At 41.0% G+C, this 25,282-nt stretch overlaps 1 protein-coding gene and 1 pseudogene across 1 annotated transcript in view; one reads left to right on the top strand and one right to left on the bottom strand.

Annotated features, from left to right (window-relative positions):
• The window catches only part of BBS4 (Bardet-Biedl syndrome 4), a 42,883-nt gene extending 18,703 nt beyond the window's left edge, over nt 1–24,180 (bottom strand). The window contains exons 1-5 of the mRNA XM_025390526.1: nt 24,121–24,180; nt 18,208–18,287; nt 13,288–13,351; nt 9,922–10,033; nt 8,470–8,542 (exon numbers count right to left, since the gene is read on the bottom strand). Of these exons, the coding sequence (XP_025246311.1) occupies nt 8,470–8,542; nt 9,922–10,033; nt 13,288–13,351; nt 18,208–18,287; nt 24,121–24,160 (369 nt within the window). The 5' untranslated portion in view covers nt 24,161–24,180. The remainder of the gene's footprint in view (nt 1–8,469; nt 8,543–9,921; nt 10,034–13,287; nt 13,352–18,207; nt 18,288–24,120) is intronic.
• On the top strand, nt 13,740–15,498 carry LOC112627834 (annotated as a pseudogene).
• Nucleotides 24,181–25,282: the final 1,102 nt, after the last annotated feature.

Raw genomic sequence — 25,282 nt, 5'->3', positions numbered from 1 at the left:
GAGAATGGACAGACTGCCTGCTCAAGTGGGTCACTGACCCCTGAGTAGCCTAACTGGGAGACATCCCCCACTAGGTGCAGACTGACACCTCACACCTCACAAGGCAGGGTACACCCCTGTGACGAACTTCCAGAGCAAGAATCAGACAGCAACACTCGATGTTCAGCAATATTCTATCTTCTGCAGCCTCCGCTGCTGATACCCAGGCAAACAGAGTCTGGAGTGGACCTCAAGCAAACTCCAACAGACCTGCAGCTGAGGATCCTGACTGTTAGAAGGAAAACTAACAAACAGAAAGGACACCCACACCAAAACCCCATCAGTATGTCACCATCATCAAAGCCCAAAGGCAGATAAAACCACAAACATGGAGAAAAGCAGTGCAGAAAAGCTAGAAATTCAAAAAATCAGAGCGCATATCCCCCTCCAAAGGAACGCAGCTCATCACCAGCAACGGAACAAAGCTGGACAGAGAATGACTTTGACGTGTTGAGAGAAGAAGGCTTCAGTCGATCAAACTTCTCAGAGATAAAGGAGGAACTATGAACCCAGCGCAAAGAAACTAAAAATCTTGAAAAAAGATTTGATGAATGGCTAACTAGAATAACCAATGTAGAGAAGTCCTTAAAAGAACTGATAAAGATGAAAACCGTAACACGAGAACTACGTGACAAATGCATAAGCTACAGTAACTGACTCGATCAACTGGAAGAAAGAGTATCAGCGATTGAAGATCAAATGAATGAAACGAAGCGAGAAGAGAAGTGTAGAGAAAAAAGAGTAAAAAGAAATGAACAAAGCCTCCAAGAAATATGGGATTATGTGAAAAGATCAAATCTATGTATGATTGGTGTGCCTGAAAGTGACAGGGAAAATGGAACCAACTTGGAAAACACTTTGCAGGATATCATCCAGGAGAACTTCTCAACCTAGTAAGGCAGGCCAACATTCAAATTCAGGAAATACAGAGAATGCCACAAAGATACTCCTCGAGAAGAGCAACTCCAAGACACATAATTGTCAGATTCACCAAAGTTGAAATGAAGGAAAAAATGTTAAGGGCAGCCAGAGAGAAAGGTCAGGTTACACACAAAGGGAAGCCCATCAGACTAACAGCAGATCTCTCGGCAGAAACTCTACAAGCCAGAAGAGAGTGGGGACCAATATTCAACATTCTTAAAGAAAAGAATTTTAAACCCAGAATTTCACATCCAGCCAAACTAAGTTTCATAAGTGAAGGAGAAATAAAATCCTTTACAGACAAGCAAATGCTCAGAGATCTTCTCACCATGGGCCTGCCCTTCAAGAGATCCTGAAGGAAGCACTAAACATGGAAAGGAACAACCGGTAGCAGCCATTGCAAAAACATGCCAAAATGTAAAGTCCATCGATGCTAGGAAGAAACTGCATCAACTAACGAGCAAAATAACCAGCTAATATCATAATGACAAGATCAAGTTCACACATAACAATATTACCCTTAAATGTAAATGGACTAAATGGTCCAATTAAAAGACACAGACTGGCAAATTGGATAAAGAGTCAAGACCCATCAGTTTGCTGTATTCAGGAGACCCACCTCACATGCAGAGACATACATAGGCTCAAAATAAAGGGATGGAGGAAGATCTACCAAGCAAATGGAAAACAAAAAAAAGCAGGGGTTGCAATCCTAGTCTCTGATAAAAGACTTTAAACCATCAAAGATCAAAAGAGACAAAGAAGGCCATTACATAATGGTAAAGGGATCAATTCATCAGGAAGAGCTAACTATCCTAAATATATATGCACCCAATACAGAAGCACCCAGATTCATAAAGCAAGTCCTTAGAGACTTACAAAGAGACTTAGACTCCCATACAATAATAATGGGAGACTTTAACACTCCACTGTCAACATTAGACAGATCAACGAGACAGAAAGTTAACAAGGATATCCAGGAATTGAACTCAACTCTGCACCAAGCAGACCTAATAGACATCTACAGAACTCTCCACCCCAAATCAACAGAATATACGTTCTTCTCAGCACCACATCGCACTTATTCCAAAACTGACCACATAGTTGGAAGTAAAGCACTCCTCAGCAAATGTAAAAGAACAGAAATTATAACAAACTGTCTCTCAGACCACAGTGCAATCAAACTAGAACTCAGGACTAAGAAACTCAGTCAAAATCATTCAACTACATGGAAACTGAACAACCTGCTCCTGAATGACTACTGGGTACATAACGAAATGAAGGCAGAAATAAAGATGTTCTTTGAAACCATTGAGAACAAAGATACAACATACCAGAATCTCTGGGACACATTTAAAGCAGTGTGTAGAGGGAAACTTATAGCACTAAATGCCCACAAGAGAAAGCAGGAAAGACCTAAAATTGACACCCTAACATCACAATGAAAAGAACTAGAGAAGCAAGAGCAAACACATTCAAAAGCTAGCAGAAGGCAAGAAATAACTAAGATCAGAGCAGAATTGAAGGAGATAGAGACACAAAAAACCCTCCAAAAAAATCAATGAATCCAGGAGCTCGTTTTTTGAAAAGATCAACAAAATTGATAGACCACTAGCAAGACTAATAAAGAAGAAAAGAGAGAAGAATCAAATAGACGCAATAAAAAACAATAAAGGGGATATCACACCACCGACCCCACAAAAATACAAACTACCATCAGAGAATACTATAAACACCTCTACGCAAATAAACTAGAAAACCTAGAAGAAATGGATACTTTTCTGGACACTTACACTCTCCCAAGACTAAACCAAGAAGTTGAATCCCTGAATAGACCAATAGCAGGCTCTGAAATTGAGGCAATAATTAATAGTCTACCAACCAAAAAAAGTCCAGGACCAGACAGATTCACAGCCAAATTCTACGAGAGGTACAAGGAGGAGCTGGTACCATTCCTTCTGAAACCATTCCAATCAATAGAAAAAGAGGGAATCCTCCCTAAGTCATTTTATGAGGCCAACATCATCCTGATACCAAAGCCTGACAGAGACACAACAAAAAAAGAGAATTTTAGACCAATATCCCTGATGAACATCAATGCAAAAATCCCCAATAAAATACTGGCAAACCGAATCCAGCAGCACATCAAAAAGCTTATCCACCCTGATCAAGTGGGCTTCATCCCTGGGATGCAAGGCTGGTTCAACATAGGCAAATCAATCACCAGCATATAAACAGAACCTAAGACAAAAACCACATGATTATCTCAATAGATGCAGAAAAGGCCTTTGACAAAATTCAACAGCCCTTCATGCTAAAAACTCTCAATAAATTCAGTATTGACGGAACGTATCTCAAAATAGTAAGAGCTATTTATGACAAACCCACAGCCAATATCATACTGAATGGGCAAAAACTGGAAGCATTCCCTTTGGAAACTGGCACAAGACAGGAATGCCCTCTCTCACCACTCCTATTCAACATAGTGTTGGAAGTTCTGGCTGGGGCAATCAGGCAAGAGAAAGAAATAAAGGGTATTTAGTTAGGAAAAGAAGAAGTCAAATTGTCCCTGTTTGCAGATGACATGATTATATATTTAGAAAACCCCATCGTCTCAGCCCAAAATCTCCTTCAGCTGATAAGCAACTTCAGCAAAGTCTCAGGATACAAAATCAACGTGCAAAAATCACAAGCATTCTTATACACCAGTAACAGACAAACAGAGAGCCAAATCATAAATGAACTCCCATTCACAATAGCTTCAAAGAGAATAAAATACCTAGGAATCCAACTTACAAGGGATGTAAAGGACCTCTTCAAGGAGAACTACAAACCACTGCTCAGTGAAATAAAAGAGGACACAAACAAATGGAAGAACATGCCATGCTCATGGATAGGAAGAATCAATATTGTGAAAACGGCCATACTGCCCAAGGTAATTTATAGATTCAATGCCATCCCCATTAAGCTACCAATGACTTTCTTCACAGAATTGGAAAAAACGCTTTAAAGTTCATATGGAACCAAAAAGACCCTGCATTGCCAAGACAATCCTAAGCCAAAAGAACAAAGCTGGAGGCATCACGCTACCTGACTTCAAACTATACTACAAGGCTACAGTAACCAAAACAGCATGGTACTGGTACCAAAACAGAGATATAGACCAATGGAACAGAACAGAGCCCTCAGAAATAATACCACACATCTACAGCCATCTGATCTTTGACAAACCTGACAAAAACAAGAAATGGGGAAAGGATTCCCTATTTAATAAATGGTGCTGGGAAAATTGGCTAGCCATAAGTAGAAAGCTGAAACTGGATCCTTTCCTTACTCCTTATATGAAAATTAATTCAAGATGGATTAGAGACTTAAATGTTAGACCTAATACCATAAAACCCCTAGAAGAAAACCTAGGTAATACCATTCAGGACACAGGCATGGGCAAGGACTTCATGTCTAAAACATCAAAAGCAACAGCAACAAAAGCCAAAATTGACAAATGGGATCTAATTAAACTAAAGAGCTTCTGCACAGCAAAAGAAACTACCATCAGAGTGAACAGGCAACCTACAGAATGGGAGAAAATTTTTGCAAACTACTCATCTGACAAAGGGCTAATATCCAGAACCTATAAAGAACTCAATCAAATTTACAAGAAAAAAACAACCACATCAAAAAGTGGGCAAAGGATATGAACAGACACTTCTCAAAAGAAGACATTCATACAGCCAACAGACACATGAAAACAACGCTCATCATCACTCGCCATCAGAGAAATGCAAATCAAAACCACAATGAGATACCATCTCACACCAGTTAGAGTGGCAATCATTAAAAAAATCAGGAAACAACAGGTGCTGGAGAGGATGTGGAGAAATAGGAACACTTTTACACTGTTGGTGGGACTGTAAACTAGTTCAACCATTGAGGAAAACAGTGCGGCAATTCCTCAGGGATCTAGAACTAGAAATACCATTCGACCCAGCCATCCCATTACTGGGGATATACCCAAAGGATTATAAATCATGCTGCTATAAAGACACATGCACACATATGTTTATTGCGGCACCATTCACAATAGCAAAGACTTGGAATCAACCTAAATGTCCAACAGTGACAGACTGGATTAAGAAAATGTGGCACATAATACACCATGGAATACTATGCAGCCATAAAGAACGATGAGTTCATGTCCTTTGTAGGGACATGGATGCAGCCGGAAACCATCATTCTCAGCAAACTATCACAAGAATAGAAAACCAAACACCGCATGTTCTCACTCATAGGTGGGAATTGAACAATGAGATCACTTGGACACAGGAAAGGGAACATCACACACCGGGGCCTATTGTGGGGAGGGGGGAGAGGAGAAGGATAGCATTAGGAGATATACCTAATGTAAATGACAAGTTAATGGGTGCAGCACACCAACATGGCACATGTATACATATGTAAGAAAACTGCACGTTGTGCACATGTACCCTAGAACTCAAAGTATAATTTAAAAAATTAAAAAAAGAATGGCTGTTTTGTGAACAACCACATCTACTAGTAACAATAGTATGGTTATCCCAAGTGAGTCAGTAATACCAAATGAGCTCTTTCAACCAACTGGATAGATTAAGAAACACATTCCATTCCCCCTGTGACCCTGAGCTCTCCTGTTTTACCTCTTCCGTATCTCCCTCTATGGGTTCTCTTCTTCTGCTCAGTCCTTCAAAATTGCTTTTTCATGGCTCACACCTGTAATCCCAGCACTCTGGGAAGCTGAACAGGAGGGTCACTTGAGGCCAGGAGCTTGAGACCACCCTGGGCAACATAATGAGACTTAATTTCCACAAAATAAATTTAGCCAGGCCTGGTGGCATGCACCTGTAGTCCCAGCTACTCAGGAGGCAGAGGCAGGAGGATCACTTGAGTCCAGGAGTTGGAGGTTACAGTAAGATATGATCACCCCACTGTACTCCAGCCTAGGCAACCTTGTCTCTTTAAAAAAAAAAAAAAAAAAGTAAAAAACTCTTTTTTCCAGGATTCCATCCTCAGCTCATTGCAGGGTAATATCAACCAATCTAATGGCTTCAATTACCACCTTTATGTTGTTGACGCCAGAATGTACATCTCTACTCCAAAACACTTGAGTTTCAGATTTCTATATCCAACCACACTGGACACATCTCAATTTAGATATCCCCTCAGAACGTAAAACTTATCATATCCAAAATCCTCTGAAAGACAGGATTTAACTCTGATTTCTCACCATCACCTTCTTCCAAAACTTGCTCCTCTTCCTTCCTGTATTTCCTATTCTAGTTGATTATCTTATAATCCACCAGTCCATTGTTGCATCTCCAGGGCATAGACCAGTGCTTGGCATATAGTAGATATATTCATTTTTTGAAAAACCAACTGAATGAAAAAGTACATGAATTTTTCTTTATCTGCAGCTTCACTCTGGCTGTTAGCTATTACAAACTCCACAGCATAAAGACTCAACTCAATTCTCTGACGTACAGAAGAAAAGCGACTGACAAATTGAACACATTTCAAAAATAATAGTGCCTCATAAGAACTGCAAAGGAAATCCATGCTAATTCTCTGTACTAATAAATCTAGTCCTTCACTCACAGATATGAACGTCTCCCTGAGAATCATCAAATACTTGAAAAATACCAACAGCATAAAATAGAAGAACCAAAATGCAGAGTTAGAAAAAGATAATTCTGAGAAGCAGAACAGAACTTTAAGAATAAGAGACAGCCGGGCGCGGTGGCTCACGCCTGTAATCCCAGCACTTTGGGAGGCCGAGATGGGCGGATCACAAGGTCAGGAGATCGAGACCATCCTGGCTAACACGGTGAAACCCCGTCTCTACTAAAAAAATACAAAAAACTAGCCGGGCATGGTGGCGGGCGCCTGTAGTCCCAGATACTCGGGAGGCTGAGGCAGGAGAATGGCGTGAACCCGGGAGGTGGAGCTTGCAGTGAGCTGAGATCCGGCCACTGCACTCCAGCCTGGGCGACAGAGCGAGACTCCGTCTCAAAAAAAAAAAAAAAAAAAAAGAATCAGAGACACTGAAGACAAGATTTATGGAAATTAAAAATACAATAAAAGGAAATGAAATAAAAAATATTAGATGGATATGGTATATAACAGAATACAAATAGCTAAAAACAAAAATGATGATACAGAAAATAAGACTGAATACATGTCCTGAACATACAATAAAAGGACAAGGAGGGTCAGGTGTTGTGGCTCACACCTATAATCCCAGCACTTTGGGAGGCCAAGGCAGGTGAATCACCTGAGGTCAGGAGTTGCAGACCAGACTGGCCAACACGGTAAAACCCCGTCTCTACTAAAAATACAAAAATTAGCCAGGCATAGTGGCAGGCGCTTGTAATCCCAGCTACTTGGGAGGCTGAGGCAGGAGAATCACTAGAACCTGGGAGAGAGAGGTTGCAGTGAGCCAAGATCACGCCACTGCACTCCAGCCTGGGCGACACAGTCAGCCTCTGTCCCAAAAAAAAAAAAAGGACACGGAGGTAGAAAATGAGAGGCAAGTTAAGAGTTGTTGTAGAGAATAGTTAGAGAACATGTCTCATAGAGAATGGAAAACAGTGTGGCAGATGCTGCTAGTTATCTGTCTGCCTACCTGCTACCTACTCTTCTCTTTTTCCTTACTAATAGAACCCTACTTTTGTTTAGAGTGGCAATGTGACCAGATTAAAAACTACATTTAGCCAGCCTTCCTTCTAGAAGGAGAGCTGACATGACATAAGTGGAAGTCTGTGGGGGCTTTTGGGAAAGTTGTGCTTTCCCAATATAGGCTCTGTCCTTTTCTCCTTGTTGCTTTCTCTTTCTCCCTCCCTAGAATGCAGATGTGATGTCAGATGCAGCAGTCTTCTTGTAACCATGAGGAAAAACTCTCGGCCTTGACATCCGAGGACTGCCAAATCAATGCCAGCAACTACTTACGTGGACATCTTGTTTCAAGAGAATTAAAAAAATAACCCCCTAATTTGTAAAGCCAATATTTAGTTGCATTTACACACAATCCCCAATTGACACAAAGAGAAGGGGAGGGGAAAAATAAAGAACTACTCCAAGGCCCTGACCCAAAGAAAGGCAAGGGTCTTCAGAATGAGTCAACTGAGTGTCATACCAATGGGGATGGGAAAAAGACATGAAACACAACTAGATGCCTATTGCTGATATTGTGGAATTCCAATGATGAAAAAAATACCCAAAGCTTCTAGGGGTCATCAACAAGAATCAGACTGGTAAGAGATTGCTGGTCAGCAAACTGTTAGAAAATCATGCGGCAACGCCTACAAAGTTATGAGGAAACATGGGTTTTCGATCCTATACTTAGACAAATCATGAATTCAGTATAAGGATAAAATCAAGATATTTTTGGAATGTAAGAATTCATAAATAAGACAGCCATATGATAATATGGAACCATTAGCATGTTTACTAATAAGGAACTGAAAGTTCTCTACTTACCCAATCTTTCTGGTTGAGTTTAGCTGCTTCATTATATACTTCAATGGCAGCTTTATGTTTTCCCAAAAGAAATCTGTAAAAGATACATTTTCCATAATTATTACCTGAAAATTCTTAGAAGACTAACCCTACTAGTCCCACATTTTACTCATATTTCATCCAGCAGAGAATTCTAGAAGCCTTTTCTCCATAAGCTGGTTGTGCTGGTTTGGTCAGTGAAGCTGCTATACACTAACAGCAGAAGCTCTCTTAGTAGGGATTGCATTGGCAGCTGTTCCAAGGCCTTGGTCTCATTCTATACCAATTTTAGTGAGAGTCTTGTGGAATTTTTCTCCTACAATGTACTATAAATGCAGACCAAAAAAGAAATAAGCCAAATGATATGCCATGTTAAGCAGTAACTATCATTATTTATCATCACCCATTAGGGACATGTCCTTTCCTTCCAAGACTAAGTCTCTTTCCTTGATATTGGATCCTGAGTTTAGAGAGAAACAGGGAAAACCAAGCTTTATGCAAAAACAACGCAGGTATGAATGGCAACGTGGCTAAGAAAGGGGAGATGGGAACTCCATGGAACAAAGGACTGAAAAGGGAATACCTAGTAGTTTATAAAGACCTTTGAGATTCTTTCCATCTAGGAATCTTTAGGACATTCACTCAACAAATACAAATGCTCCTCAACTTATGATGGGGTTACATCCCAATAAATCCACTGTAAATTGAAAATACTGTAATTCAAAAATGCACGTAATTACATCTACTCTACCAAACATCATAGACAGCCTAGCCTATCTTAAGCATGCTCAGAACACTTACTCTGTTCCACGGAGTTCCTATCTCCACTTTCTTAACTACGTTTGCTGACAGTTGGGCAAAATCATCTAACACAATGCCACTTTTATAATAAAATGCTGAATATCTCATGTAATTTACTGAATACTATACTGAAAATGAAAAACAGAATGGCTGTATGGATACTTGAAGTACAGTTTCTACTGAATACATAACAATTTTACATCATTGTAAAGTTGAAAAATTATATAAGTTGAACCATCAGAAGTCAGGAACTCTCTGTCCTTACTCAAAACTTACTGTGTGATAGATATTAAGTGTTAGAAGAGTAGACGAGAAAAATTCCAAGGATTGCCAATAAGTTTAGAAGACTTTAGGGTACAAGGTGTCTCTATTTACATGATAAACAATATCAGTTCCCCCATCAAACTAGAATGCACAGTGTTTAAAACACTTAGTTCCTTAACACTAGTTATCTCATTTTCTCAAATTTCAAACTTAATCCATGCTCTTTAGAGTGAATCCCATTATACCTATTAAACCATTCCCCACTTGTGTATCAGGCTAATGTGGCTGCCAGCAGCAAGCTGTACCTAAGAATGCATTTTACACTGTTCTCTGTGAGTGCCCTAGGGCCTCCAGGTTGCCAATACTCACAAAGATCTCGCCACCTGCTTGAGGTTATCAGCACTCTGAGGGCTTAGAACTGCACATGTCTGGAAGAGTTCTAGGGATTCTTGGATATTTCCTTCCAGGCGAAATATCAATGCTGCCAAGAAACAGAAAATACAAAAAAAAGTAAAACCATGTTCTGGGAAGAATGGAGCCTGGGGTCAGAAAAATTGGAGAAAAGAAAACTGGGAAACCACATCAAGTAAATCCTTTGGACAACTGTATCCTTAATACAATCAGATATGACTTCAGACAGGCTGAAACAATGACCAAAACTGTTGACAAGCTAAACTCTCTTTTAGTAAGGTAACTCAACCCTACCTACTTCTCTCTCTACTCCCACGATCCATCACACAGATAATCAGTTCCTCTGCAAATTATCACACAAACTCTTCACATTAAGAGCATTTTGGGGCTTCCCCATCAGATGCTTCATTTATCATAATTGACTTCCAACTGATAGTTTTCAGACTGAACCCCCAAATGGGGCAAATGGAATCAATACCTCAAATTCAGCACGGAGATTCTGACAAAGAATACAGTAACACTTCAGACTTCGGTTGTCAGTATAACAACCAGTTAGAACCAGAGGTTTTTCCTAGGCCTATGTTTTCAGAAGAATTTATCAGACACTGAAAGTCTGATACTTGTGACACTGGGAATAAGAGCATTTTTTGCCATGATGTCCTAAATTTGTCAATATCTTACCAATTATGTCAGAAAATTATAGGTTAATCTGAAGACTACAAATGCAATGAATGGTAAACAAAACCATTCATTCACACCCAAGAGCCAAAAAGAAAGTTCCTGGAAAAACTAAGAATGCTACTTATGCCACTAAAGAGGAAAATTTAAGTCAGTGGGATGGGCGCAGTGGTTCATGCCTGTAATCCCAGCACTTCGGGAGGCCAAGGCAGGCAGATCACCTGAGGTCAGGCATTTGAGACCAGCCTGGCCAACATGGCAAAATCTTGTCTCTACTAAAAATGCAAAAACTAGCCAGACGTGGTGGCATGTGCCTGTAATCCTAGCTACTAGTAGGGCTGAGGCAGGAGGATTGCTTGAACCTGGGAGGCAGAGGTTGCAGTGAGCTGAGATCATGCCACTGCACTCCAGCCTGGGCAACAGAGCAAGACTCCGTCTTTAAAAAAAAAAAAAAAAAGTTAAGTGAGTGGTCCTTAGGTTTCTGATGAGCTGAATTTACACTCTGCTTTATCTTGTTTATTTCTAGGCTTCTTCCCCTCATCCTGATTAACCTTACAAAAATCCTCAAGCTCTTCTTCATCTCTTTTAGCATGATTACAAGGAATCCTTCCAAAAGCATCTTCTGGCCCTGAAATCACTGTATCAGGCAGGAATCCTAAGCATCCATTCCAAAAAACACTAGCCAGAAACTAAAACATGGGTAACGATAGCAATTTTTTAACATTACTAGTCATTTCCGAAGTCAAATCCAACACAGTAATTATATTCAGATTCCATAAAAAGATTAATACGGATTAAAACCTTTCTGGAACATTTACGCTCATGCACCTGTAATGACATTTTGGTCGACAGCTGTATAAATGACGATGATCCCTTAAGATTATCTTGAAGAGGAAAAATTCCTATTGCCCAGTGATGTCATAGCAATCAAAACAGTGCAATGCATTACTCACCTACCTGTAGTGATGCTGGTATAAACAAACCTACTGTGCTGCCAGTCACATAAAAGTACAGCACATACAATTATGTATATATAGAACTTAATACTTTATGATAATAAATGACTACATTACTGGTTTATGTATTTACTACGCCATACATTTTAACCTTTATATTAGAGTGTACTCCTTCCACTTACTAAAAAAAAAAGTCTAACTGCCTCAGGCAGGTCCTTCAGGAGGTATTCCAGAAGGTATTCCTATTGCTATAGGAGATGACAGCTCCATGCATGTTACTGCCACTGAAGACCTTCCATAAGGAGGTGGAAGACAGTGATGTTTATAATCTTGACTCTGTGTAGGCCTAGATAAGCGTGTGCGCGCACTGGCACGCGTCTGTGGGTGTGTTGCAAAGACCTTAGATGGGTCACAAAGCACTGAATGCCAAAAAAGACAACAAGGATACATTCTGCATGTTAGTACTACCATTATAGTAGTGTGTGTGTCTTAGTTTTTAACAAAAAAGTTTAAAAGTAAAAAAAAATAAAAATACAAAGTTTTAAGAATAGCATAAAGAGCCGGGTGTCGTGGCTTATGCCTACAATCCCAGCACTTTGAGAGGCTGAGGCAGGAGGACTGCTTGAGCCCAGGAGTTCAAGACCAGCTTGGGCAACATAGTGAGACTCTGTCTCTACCAAAAAAAAGAAAAATTAAAAACCTTATAGAATAAGGACATAAAGAAACTATTTTTGTACAGATCTACAATGTTGTTGTGTGTTTTAAGTATCACCCCAAAAGAGCCAAAAAGTTTTAAAGTTTATAAAGTAAAAAGTTACAGCAAGTGAGTTTATCATTGTAGAAAAAATATTTTTAAATAAATTTAGTGGGCCGGGCGCGGTGGCTCAAGCCTGTAATCCCAGCACTTTGGGAGGCCGAGACGGGCGGATCACAAGGTCAGGAGATCAAGACCATCCTGGCTAACACGGTGGAACCCCGTCTCTACTAAAAATACAAGAAAATTAGCCGGGCGAGGTGGCGGGCGCCTGTAGTCCCAGCTACTCGGGAGGCTGAGGCAGGAGAATGGCGTGAACCCGGGGGGGCGGAGCTTGCAGTGAGCCGAGATCGCGCCACTGCACTCCAGCCTGGGGCACAGAGCAAGACTCCGTCTCAAAAAAAAAATAAATAAATAAATAAATAAATTTAGTGTAAGCTAAGTGTACAGTGTTTATGAAGTCTATAGTAGTATATAATAATGTCCTAGGCATTCACATTCACTCACCACTAACTCACCCAGAGCAACTTCCAGTCCATCCACAGTAAGTACTCTATACAGGTGTACTAGCACTATTTATTATCTTTTATACCGTATTTTTACAGTACCTTTTCTATGTTTAGATATACTTACTACTGTTTTACAACTGCCTACAGTATTCAGTACACCTGCTCATACAGGTTTGTAGCCTGGGAGCAACAGACTACATCATATAGCCTATGTGTATAGTATACTATATCATCCATCTATGTTTGTGTAAGTACACTCTATGTAATGGTCACACAATGACAAAACTGCCTAACAACACATTTCTTAGAACATATCTCCATTGTTAAGCGGTGCATGACTGTACTTGAACTTGTTTCTTAAACTGCCTGCTCTTTTTCAAGAACCTAGGAAAAGTGTATTTCTCTAGCAAGAAGACAAGTGTCTTACCTTGGACATAGATAGCATATTCACACAATCCCTGAGTCTCCTGAAGCTGTTCTTTGATAATAGCCTGAAAGAGGAAGAAAAATGCTTCTGAGCAGTGGTTAAGTTTCTTCAGGTGTCTTTAAGAAAAAGTAGACATGGACAGGCCAGGTGCAGTGGCTCATGCCTGTAATCCCAGAACTTTGGGAGACCAAGGAGGGCAGATTACAAGGTCAGGAGTTCAAGATCAGCCTAACCAATATGGTGAAACCCCGTCGCTACTAAAAATACAAAAGGTCAGGCGCAGTGGCTCACGCCTGTAATCCCAGCACTTTGGGAGGCTGAGACGGGCGGATCATGAGGTCAGGAGATCGAGACCATCCTGGCTAACACGGTGAAACCCCGTCTCTACTAAAAATACAAAAATTGCTCCCGCAACGCTCGACCCCAGGATTCCCCCGGCTCGTCTGCCCACCATGGCCGACAAGGAAGCAGCATTCGACGACGCAGTGGAAGAATGAGTGATCGACGAGGAATACAAAATATGGAAAAAGAACACCCGTTTTCTTTATGATTTGGTGATGACCCATGCTCTGGAGTGGCCCAGCCTAACTGCCCAGTGGCTTCCAGATGTAACCAGACCAGAAGGGAAAGATTTCAGCATTCATTGACTTGTCCTGGGGATACACACATCGGATGAACAAAACCATCTTGTTATAGCCAGTGTGCAACTCCCTAATGATGATGCTCAGTTTGATGCGTCACACAACGACAGTGAGAAAGGAGAATTTGGAGGTTTTGGTTCAGTTAGTGGAAAAATTGAAAGAGAAATCAAGATCAACCATGAAGGAGAAGTAAACAGGGCCCGTTATATGCCCCAGAACCCTTGTATCATCGCAACAAAGACTCCTTCCAGTGATGTTCTTGTCTTCAACTATACAAAACATCCTTCTAAACCAGATCCTTCTGGAGAGTGCAACCCAGACTTGCATCTCCGTGGACATCAAAAGGAGGCTATGGACTTTCTTGGAACCCAAATCTCAGTGGGCACTTACTTAGTGCTTCAGATGACCACACCATCTGCCTGTGGGACATCAGTGCCGTTCCAAAGGAGGGAAAAGTGGTGGATGCGAAGACCGTCTTTACAGGGCATACGGCAGTAGTAGAAGATGTTTCCTGGCATCTGCTCCATGAGTCTCTGTTTGAGTCAGTTGCTGATGATCAGAAACTTATGATTTGGGATACTCATTCAAACAATACTTCCAAACCAAGCCACTCAGTTGACGCTCACACTGCTGAAATGAACTGCCTTTCTTTCAATCCTTACAGTGAGTTCATTCTTGCCACAGGATCAGCTGACAAGACTGCTGCCTTGTGGGATCTGAGAAATCTGAAACTTAAGTTGCATTCCTTTGAGTCACATAAGGATGAAATATTCCAGGTTCAGTGGTCACTTCACAATGAGACTATTTTGGCTTCCAGTGGTACTGATCGCAGACTGAATATCTGGGATTTAAGTAAAATTGGAGAGGAACAATCCCCAGAAGATGCAGAAGATGGGCCACCAGAGTTGCTGTTTATTCATGGTGGTCACACTGCCAAGATATCTGATTTCTCCTGGAATCCCAATGAACCTTGGGTGATTTGTTCTGTATCAGAAGACAATATCATGCAAGTGTGGCAAATGGCAGAGAACATTTATAATGATGAAGACCTTGAAGGAAGCGTGGATCCAGAAGGACAAGGGTCCTAGATATGTCTTTACTTCTTGTGATTTTAGACTCCCCTTTTTTCTTCTCAACCCTGAGAGTGATTTAACACTGGTTTTGAGACAGACTTTGTTCAGCTATCCCTCTGTATAATAGGTACCACCAATAATGCTATTAGCCCAAACAGTGGGTGTTTTCTAAATAATAATGGGGGGCTTGATTCAGCAAAGCCACAGACTTACGTTGAAATTTTCTTCAGGAATTTTCTAGTAACCCAGGTCTAAAGTAGCTACAGAAGGGGGAATATTATGTGTGATTATTTTTCTTCTTATGCTATATATCCCCAGGTTTTTCAGACTCATTTAAGTAAAGGCTAGAGTGAGTAAGGAAGAGAGCCAAATGAGGTAGGTGTCTGAGCCATGAAGTGTAAATACTAAAAGATGTCACTTTTATTCAGGAAATAGGGGAGATTCAAATCATATAGATTCCTACTCCAAAATCTTGACACTTGACTTTCCAGGATGCACATTTTCATATGTAGACCAGTTTCCTCTTAGTTTCCTCAGTTAAGTCAAAAGTACATGTTCCTGTTTCCCCATATATTCATATATTTTTGCTCGTTAAGTGTATTTCTTGAGCTGTTTTCATGTTGTTTCTTTCCTGTCTGTGAAATGGTGTGTTTTTTTGTTGTTGTTGTTGTTTTTAACTTGGGACCACCAAGTTGTAAAGATGTATGTTTTTACCTGACAGTTACATCACAGGCAGACTGTCAAGTTGAGAAGAGTGAATCAATAACTTGTATTTGTTTTAAAAATTAAATTAATCCTTGATAAGAGTTGCTTTTTTTTTTTTAGGAGTTAGTCCTTGACCACTAGTTTGATGCCATCTCCATTTTGGGTGACCTGTTTCACCAGCAGGCCTGTTACTCTCCATGACTAACTGTGTAAGTGCTTAAAATGGAATAAATTGCTTTTCTATATTAAAAAAAAAAAAAGATACAAAAATTAGCCAGGTGCGGTGGCGGGCACCTGTAGTCCCAGCTACATGGGAGACTGAGGCAGGAGAATGGCGTGAACCTGGGAGGCGGAGCTTGCAGTGAGTGGAGATCACGCCACTGCGCTCCAGCCTGGGCAACAGAGCAAGACTCCGTCTCAAAAAAAAAAAAAATTAGCAGAGCAGTAGTGGTGCATGCCTGTAATCCCAGCTACTCAGGAGGCTGAGGCAGGAGAATCACTTGAACCCAGGAGGCTTCAATAAGTATGATTACTTATTCTAGAACAGGGATTTGCAAACTATGGGGCTTACAGGCCCTGTATATTTTTGTACAGCTCTCAAGCTAAGAGTGGTTTTTATATTTCTACAGGGTTATAAAAAATAAGATAACAAACATGATGTAGAGACTGTATGTGACCTACAAACCCTAAAATATTGTTGGCCCATTACAGAAAGTTTACCAACCTCTGCCTAAAATCTAACTAGGCAAGCTAAGAAAAGTATGAAAAAATTTCCAAGTATTATCACAGATGAAAAAGAAAGAGAACATTTCAAGATTTATACTGGTGGCCAGGTGCAGTGGCTCATGCATGTAATCCCAGCACTTTGGGTGGCCAAGGCGGGCAGATCACCTGAGGTCAGGAGTTCGAGACCAGCCTGACCAACATGGAAAAACCCCATCTCTACTAAAAACACAAAAAATTAGCCAGGTGTGGTGGCACATGCCTGTAATCCCAGCTACTCAGGAGGCTGAGGCAGGAGAATCGCTTGAACCCAGGAGGCGGAGGTTGTGGTGAGCCGAGGTCACGGCATTGCACTCTAGCCTGGGTGACAAGAGCAAAACTTCACCTCAAAAAAAAAAAAAAAGATTCATACTAGTATCTGCCTTCGGGTCAGTGGTGTCAAAAATTACTGGCATGGGCCAGGTGTGGTGGCTCACGCCTGTAATCCCAGCACTTTGGGAGGCCAAGGCGGGTGGATCATGAGGTCAGCAATTCCAGACCAGCCTGACCAATATAGTGAAACCCCATCTCTACTGAAAATACAGAAAAAAAATTAGCTGGGCGTGGTGGTGGGCGCCTGTCATCCCAGTGACTTGAGAGGCTGAGGCAGGAGAATTGCTTGAAACCAGAAGGCGGAAGTTGCAGTGAGCCAAGATTGCACCACTGTGCTCTAGCCTGGGCAATAAGAGCACAACTCCATCTAAAAACAAAAAACAAAAAACTAAAAAAAATGGTATGAATCTTTGTCATACCAGTATGAATTAGTTCTGTGCATTGCCATAGGTATAAACGCCATAGGTATAAACTGAAAACCTTAGATGGATTACAAACCTCTGGATGCCAAAAAAGATGACACCAAGGATACATTCTGCATGTCAGTACTACCTCTGTCTGCCTGCAAGTTTGTAACACATATGGTATGTCACCAAAGACATAGAGAAAGAGAAATACAAATGGTTTTTAAATATACACATGATGATCAACCTTGCAATAAGAGGAAAATTAAAAAATAAAACTCAGGGCCAGATGCGGTGGCTCACGCCTGTAATCCCAGCACTGTGGGAGGCCTAGGCGGGCAGATCACAAGGTCAAGAGTTCGAGTCCAGCCTGGCAATATGGTGAAACCCCATCTCTACTAAAAATACAAAAAATTAGTCAGGCGTGGTGATGCTCATCTGTAGTCCCACCTACTCGGGAGGCTGAGGCAGAAGAATCGCTTGAACCCGGGAGGCAGAGGCTGCAATGAGCCAAGATCACGCCACTGCACTCCAGCCTAGGTGACAGAGTGAGACTCCACCTCAAAAAAAAAAAAAAAGAACTCGACAAAATACCATTTTTCATCTATCCAAAGATTAAAAAGTTAATATGTTAAGTTGAACACCTGCCTCCACCAGAAGACCAACATGTCCCCAGAGACTTGCTCTTGACATGAGAAGACACATGGAACACACCTGAACCTGACCCACAGCCTGCAGTCAAACCCAGCCACCCATAGCTGATCTGAAAGCCCATGAGCACTTAATAAATATCTGTTTGTTGGGGGCCACTGAAATTTTGAGGTTGTATGTTAAACATCACTATCATAGCAAAAGATAACCAGTGTATGAAGTGTGGGGAAAAAGGAATTCATATTTTATCACTGAGACATAAACTGCCACACTTTGTTCAGTAGGCACTGTTAGTTGCCTACCCAACATCCCCCCCTGCCTCTCATTTTTATTATCATGGCAATCTCTTACCTTGCAGGCTTCATAATCTTTCCGGATATAATGAAGATGAATCAACCAGTTCTGCTTCTCCAAAATAGGAAACTCTGGAGCTAGGTAGCATATTTTGACAAAACAAACAACACAGTCATTAGATTTTCTCCTTTAGCACTGTCCTCATGTCTAACCATAAACGTACTGCAATCTCTCATTAAAATTTTCATGCTACTGTCTACAAGAATATATTATAATGCATCAAAAACGTATAGACTATTAAACTGAGAGATACTTGTCCTACTACTACATGTTGAATACATATCTTGAGTTTTTGAAGCTTGTATATCAGTTTCTCATCAAATAATGACTTGGACTGAAAAACATAAAATCATCCTTTGTCTCTTCTCCTCAATCTCTCCTTCCCTGGTTATAGAAAGTGAATAGAAAGACTTTCTAAAGGAGATTGCAGGAATATCACTAAGGAAATATATCAGGGGAACTCACCCCCAATATTTCAACATAGGTTCTATTTTCCGTAAGTGTCAGCCGGTTGAGAAATAAAGATCGAGTACAAAGAGAGGAATTTTACAGCTGGGCCTCTGGGGGTGACATCACATATCGGTAGGACTGTGATGCTCACCTGAGCTGCAAAACCAGCAAGTTTGTATTAAGGATTTCAAAAGGGGAGGGGGTGTAAGAACAGGCAGTAGGTCATAAAGATCACATGCTTCAAAGGGCAAAAAGGAGAACAAAGATCACATGCTTCTGAGGAAAGAGGACAAGGGCAGAAAGAGGACAAAATCAGAACTTTTGATAAGGGTCCATCAAAGATCACAAGGCAAAGGGCAAAAGCAAAATTACCGATAAGGGTCTATGATCAGTGGTGCAGGTACTGTCTTGATAAACATCTTAAACAACAGAAAACAGGGTTCGAGAGCAGAGAACTGGTCTGACCTCAAATTTACCAGGGTGGGGTTTTCTCCCCACCCAAATAAGCCTGAGGGTACAGCACGAGACCAGGGCATATTTCAGTCCTTATCTCAGCTGCCTAAGACAGACACTTCAAGAGCAGCCGTTTATAGACCTCCCTCCAGGAATGCATTCCTTCCCCAGGGTATTAATTATTAATATTCCTTGCTAGGAAAAGAATTTAGCAATATCTTCCCTACTTGCACATCTGTTTATAGGCTCTCTGCAAGAGAAAAATATGGCTCTATTTTGCCTGACCCCACAGGCAGTCAGACCTTATGGCTGTCTTCCCTTGCTCCCTAAAATCGCTGTTACTCTGTTCTTTTTCAAGGTGCACTGATTTCATATTGTTCAAACACACATGTTTTACAATCAATTTGTACAGTTAACACAATTATCATAGTGGCCTTGAGGTGATGTACATCCTCAGCTTACAAAGATAACCAGATTAAGAGATTAAAGTAAGAGAGGCGTAAGAAATTATAAGAGTATTATTTGGGAACTGATAAATGTCCAAGAAAGCTTCACAATTTATGTTCCTCTGCCGCAGCTCCAGCCATGCCTCTGTTTAGGGTCCCTGACTTCCTGCAACAGAAATATATATATAAGATACTGAATATCATATCTGGCCAGGTACAGTGGTTCACACCTGTAATCCCAGCACTTTGGGAGGCCAAGGTGGGTGGATCACAAAGTCAGGAGATAGAGACCATCCTGGCTAACATGGTGAAACCCCGTCTCTACTAAAAATACAAAAAATTAGCTGGGCATGGTGGCACGCATCTGTAGTCCCAGCTACTCAGGTGGCTGAGGCAGGAGAATTGATTGAAACTGGGAGAAGGAGGTTACAGTGAGCCGAGGTCACACTGCACTCCAGCCTGGTGACAGAGCGAGACTCCATTTCAAAAAAAAAAAAAAAAAAATCACATCTGATGATGAGACTACCAAAAACATTTTAAATAGTTAAACACAATCTTCAGAAATGGCTCAAACGAGAACATTATGCTGTTGCCCAGAAATGAGGAGTCAACGATGAAAACAATCTAGTTGAGTCATTGAAAATGGCTCACGATACAGAAACTATAAAATGAGTTACCTGCCCACTGAAATCAGAAGTTTAAAATATGGTCAAATTCATTAAGAAATTACTCTTCTGTGGTAACAAGGAGTAGAAAGATCCAAATTAACCTCAGAATAGTGAAGATCTCAAGGAAGGAAGAGGGAAGAACAGAATTATGAAAAGATAGAAAGGAGACTTCAATCTTTAATGCTTATTTCTCAAAAAAAAAAAAAAAGCTTTAAAGTAAATATGACTAAATGTTTCTTATTAAGTCTAGCCAGTGAGTACATGTGTGTTTATATTATTTTTTGTTAACTTTAATATGTTGGAGACAGTCCTTGATTTTTAAAAATGGAAAAGAGGCCTGACATGGTGGCTCATGCCTATAATCTCAGCACTTTGGGAGACCGATGAGGGGTAGATCATTTGAGTCCAGGAGTTTGAGGTCAGCCTGGGCAACATGGTAAAACCCCATCTCTACAAAAAAATACAAAAATTATCAGGGTGTGGTGGCGCATGCCTGTCATCCCAGCTACTAGGGAGGCTGAGGCACCAGAGTCACGTGAACCTGGGGGGTGGAGGTTGCAGTGAGCTGAGATCATGACACTGTACTCCAGCCTGGGCCACGGAGCAACGTTCTGTCTCCAAAGAAAAAAAAAAAAAAAAGAAAAGGCCGGGCGCGGTGGCTCACGCCTGTAATCCCAGCACTTTGGGAGGCCGAGACGGGCGGATCATGAGGTCAGGAGATCCAGACCATCCTGGCTAACACGGTGAAATCCCGTCTCTACTAAAAATACGAAAATTAACCGGGCGCGGTGGCGGGTGCCTGTAGTCCCAGCTACATGGGAGGCTGAGGCAGGAGAATGGCGTGAACCCGGGAGGCGGAGCTTGCAGTGAGTGGAGATCGCGCCACTGCACTCCTGCCTGGGCGAGAGAGAGAGACTCCGTCTAAAAAAAAAAAAAAGGAGGCCAAGGCGGGTGGATCACGAGGTCAGGAGATCGAGACCATACTGGCTAACATGGTGAAACCCCGTCTCTACTAAAAATACAAAAAAAATTAGCCCGGCGTGGTGGCAGGCACCTGTAGTCCCAGCTACTCGGGAGGCTGAGGCAGGAGAATGGTGTGAACCCGGGAGAGGGAGCTTGCAGTGAGCTGAGTTGCGCCACTGCACTCCAGTCTGGGCAACAGAGTGAGACTCCGTCTCAAAATAAATAAATAAATAAATAAAATAAAATAAAATAAAATAAAATAAAATAAAGGGAAGAGCATGGGGAAGAGAAGAAAATGACTGTAACCCATTTCTTCATGTTCTGGAACCTAAGGAGAAACAACCTAAAGAAAAATCAAAAAACTTCTACGTCCATAATATGACAGGCAGGGAAAAAAAGCTTACTGTGACTCAGAGTTAATGTTGACTGAACACAAAAATTAAAAGGTATAACCAGGCATGTTGGCTCACAACTGTAATCCCAGCACTTTGGGAGGCTGAGGCAGGAGGGTCAGTTGAGCCCAGAAATTTGATACCAGCCTGGGCTATATAATATAGCAGGACCCCCATTTCAATAAAAAATTTAAATTAAAAAAAAATAAAAAAGAAGTAATGCTGCTCATTGCTATCCAAGAATAGGGATTATCAATGGAATTTGTAAGAAGAAATTATAACACAAAGTATGGATATGACCTTACATGCCAGGAACAAGAAAAAAAGTAAAATTTTAAGCAACTGACTCTTCACTTTCTGACTACACACATTCTCTTAGTAGAACCGTCCTTCTAGTCATCAGGGCCTATTTGGAATTCTAAGACTTTTGTTTCCTTTCTTCTCTTCCCCTAGGCCTCACCAATAACCAGACCTCGGCCATTCACATTCTACTTAACCACTTCCAGAATCAAATTTACTTTGAAAAAGCCACACGAGTCACCAAGCTTAAAGACGTGTGAGTGTGTTAAGTGCATAAAGCATACTGTCATAAACAGTTCTAGGGTCCAGACGCGGTGACTCACGCCTGTAATCCTAGCGTTTTGGGAGGTCCAGGAAGGTGGATCATGAGGTCAGGAAATCGAGACAATCCTGGCTAACACAATGAAACCAAGTCTCTACTAAAAATACAAAAAATTAGCCAGGCGTGGTGGCATGCACCTATAATCCCAGCTACTCGACAGGCTAAGGCAGGAGAATCGCTTGAACCCAGGAGGCGGGGGTTGCAGTGAGCCGAGATCATGCCACTGCACTCCAACCTGGGCGACAGAGCAAGACTCCTTCTCAAAAATAAGTAAATAAATAAATATTCTGGGACAAGTGGTTTATGAGTAATCTTGGACCAAGTCTCAACTGCATGACCTAGTCCTCTGTCACCTACCTACTAAAGGGAAAGAGTAAAAGAGAATGAGGCACTGAACCCTTTTGAGTTTATACTAAGTATTGCAAACCTTAGATACTTAGTATAATATCACTTAGTAGTCTAAAAGAAAATTTATAAAATAATTTTTAAGTCTTAGCTGTTATTAAAATTTCACAATAAAAGACAAGTCAGGGCTAGCCACAGTGGCTCATGCCTGTAACTCCAGCACTTTGGGAGGCCCGGGTAGACGGATCACTTGAGTCCAGGAGTTCGAGGCCAGCCTGGACAAACCCCATTTCTACAAAAAATACAAAAAAATTAGCCAGGAGTAGTGGCACAACCTTGTATTCCCAGCTACTCGGGAGGCCGAGTTGGGAGGATTGCTTGAGCCTAGAAGGCAGAGGTTGCAATGAACCATGATCGTGCACTTGCACTCCAACCTGGGTGACAGAGTGAGACCCAGTCTCAAAAAAACAAACAAAAAAAAAGGACAAGCCACATTTTGTGTTTCCTGAATGAAAGCTGGAGAAAAAAGTGTTCAATTTGGAAGGCAGCTCAAGAGCCCAAAGGCTCATTAAATGGAACTCTAGGGATTAGAAAAAGGAAAATCCACCAAATCCAGTGCTGAAGGTCATTTCACGCTCCTGGAGATGTAGCTGTCCAAAAGCTAAAAGAATTTTAGTTCCATCAAAGATTTTAGAGAACATTTCAGTGTACATAACTCTCCTATTACCAAATGTATGACCTGGGAAATTTATAGTTTCCTCATCTGTAAAACCAAGATGCATTCATTCAACCAATATTCACTAGGTACCTACCACATTCCAGGCACTGTTCTAGGCACTGGGAATACAGCAGTGAACAAAACTGACTCCCTGATTTCATGGAGCTTATAATTGAGAGAAGGGGCTGCTACCACACAGGATAGATAATAAAGTATGTTATACTTATGAGTGATATTTTTCTATAAAGAAACATAAAGGAGGAAAGAGAAACAGTGCCGGGTGGGCAGGTTTTACTTTTAAATAGAAGGGTCAGGAAATAAAATACTGATCTTATAGAGTTGTGAGGATCGAATTATCTAATATATAAAGAAGTTCAAATACTGCCTGGTACATAGTAAGCCTTAAAGAAATGTTACCTATTATTGTTGCTGGGTTTTTTGCGTGTTTTTTTGTGTGTTTTTTTTTTTTTAGATGCAGTTCTGTCATAAAGGTCAGAGTGCAGGGGCGCGATCTTAGCTCACTGCAATCCCCACCTCCCAGATTCAAATGATTCAGCCTACTGAGTAGCTGGGATTACAGGCACACACCACAGTACTCAGCTAATTTTTGTATTTTTTATAGAAATGGGGTTTTCCCATGTTGGCCAGCCTGGTCTTGAACTCCTGACCTCAAGTGATCCACCTGCCTCAGTCTCCCAAAGTGCTGGGATTACAGGTGTGGGCCACTGTGCTGGGCCTGTTGCTGTTATTTTTATTACCATTATTATCTACTTATTGTCAAAGATGAAGGAATTCTGGATACCTCAGAAATTCCTAGAGTCTATGAATCCTGAATTTACAATTAGAATTTTACCTGCAAATGTATAAGTTGAATTTCTGGTATTCCAAATCATTGCTCACTCCAACTCCCCCTAAAAATGGGAATACTGGTTCTTATATGCTTTCGCAGGTATTATAAGAACTACTAGTTGAAAAATCCTCCAAAAAATATAAGTATGTAAATGCAGAGCAGAATCTCCCCTATTTTGCAATAAAGCAGAGTGATCATCTCCAATGCTACATTTCAGGAGCCTATGTTACCACAAGGTCAGGTAACAGCTGACAGGTGCCAGCTGATGAGATGAAGACAAGGTAATGGCTTTTAGTGAGTTATAAAAAAGACCTCATTCATATCCCAGTTCCCACACTACCCCTCCACCATCACCAAGACAGTGGGGGCAGAAGGCTGGCAACCTAGCAACAATACTTTCTTGCCACTTCTCTTGCCCCATTCTACTCTTTTGTAACATCTCTTCCCCTTCTTTCTCCCTTTAAGGATGCACCTGACATATTTTAAACAATTCCAGAAGTGAATAAACATGACACCTCAAGAATTCTCCCCTGTAATTTGCCCTAGGTGCTGAATTCTCTTTGAAGAATTTCAAATTCTGCTTAGGCTCAAAAATCAAACCTTTACGTGACACTTTGATTAACGCTAGGGGTAGTATGCTAGCTATATAAGTGCTAAGCAGAAAACTATTATGGTTCAGACTTTTACTTGAAAAATTTACTAAATAACTAAGGCTTTTGTAAATACATTGTAAGTAACGCCTTCTTTAAAGAATAATACTCATCAAAGAAAGGATTTCTTCCAGGACTAGCAGACATGCAGCACATAAAAGTTTTCACATGTAGAATTTCAATCTCGATTCAATACCAGCCTTCTATGGGACCTAGGGCAAGTTATTTCACTTCTCTGGGCCTCCATTTATCCCCGCTATAATTTTCACCCAAAAATCCAAAGAATCTGAAAATGGTCATTCAATAAATGTTCATTTCCTCATGCCAAACAGGAATTATGACACTTTTCTACCTCAATAGGATATCTGGGGCATCAAAAGAGAGAACAAATCTTGAAAAGAATATAAATGTAAGACATTTTCATTACTATCATTTTGAGCCCTGTATCAGTCAGAGCCTAAGAAAAAAACACTTGAGGACTTGAAACACAAGGACTTTAATGCAGAGAACAGGCA

This window comes from Theropithecus gelada, chromosome 7a (assembly GCF_003255815.1).
Source record: "Theropithecus gelada isolate Dixy chromosome 7a, Tgel_1.0, whole genome shotgun sequence".
Lineage (NCBI taxonomy): Eukaryota > Metazoa > Chordata > Mammalia > Primates > Cercopithecidae > Theropithecus > Theropithecus gelada.
The sequence above is the reverse complement of the archived record's forward strand: the minus strand, read 5'-3'. Positions and strand labels throughout refer to the sequence as shown.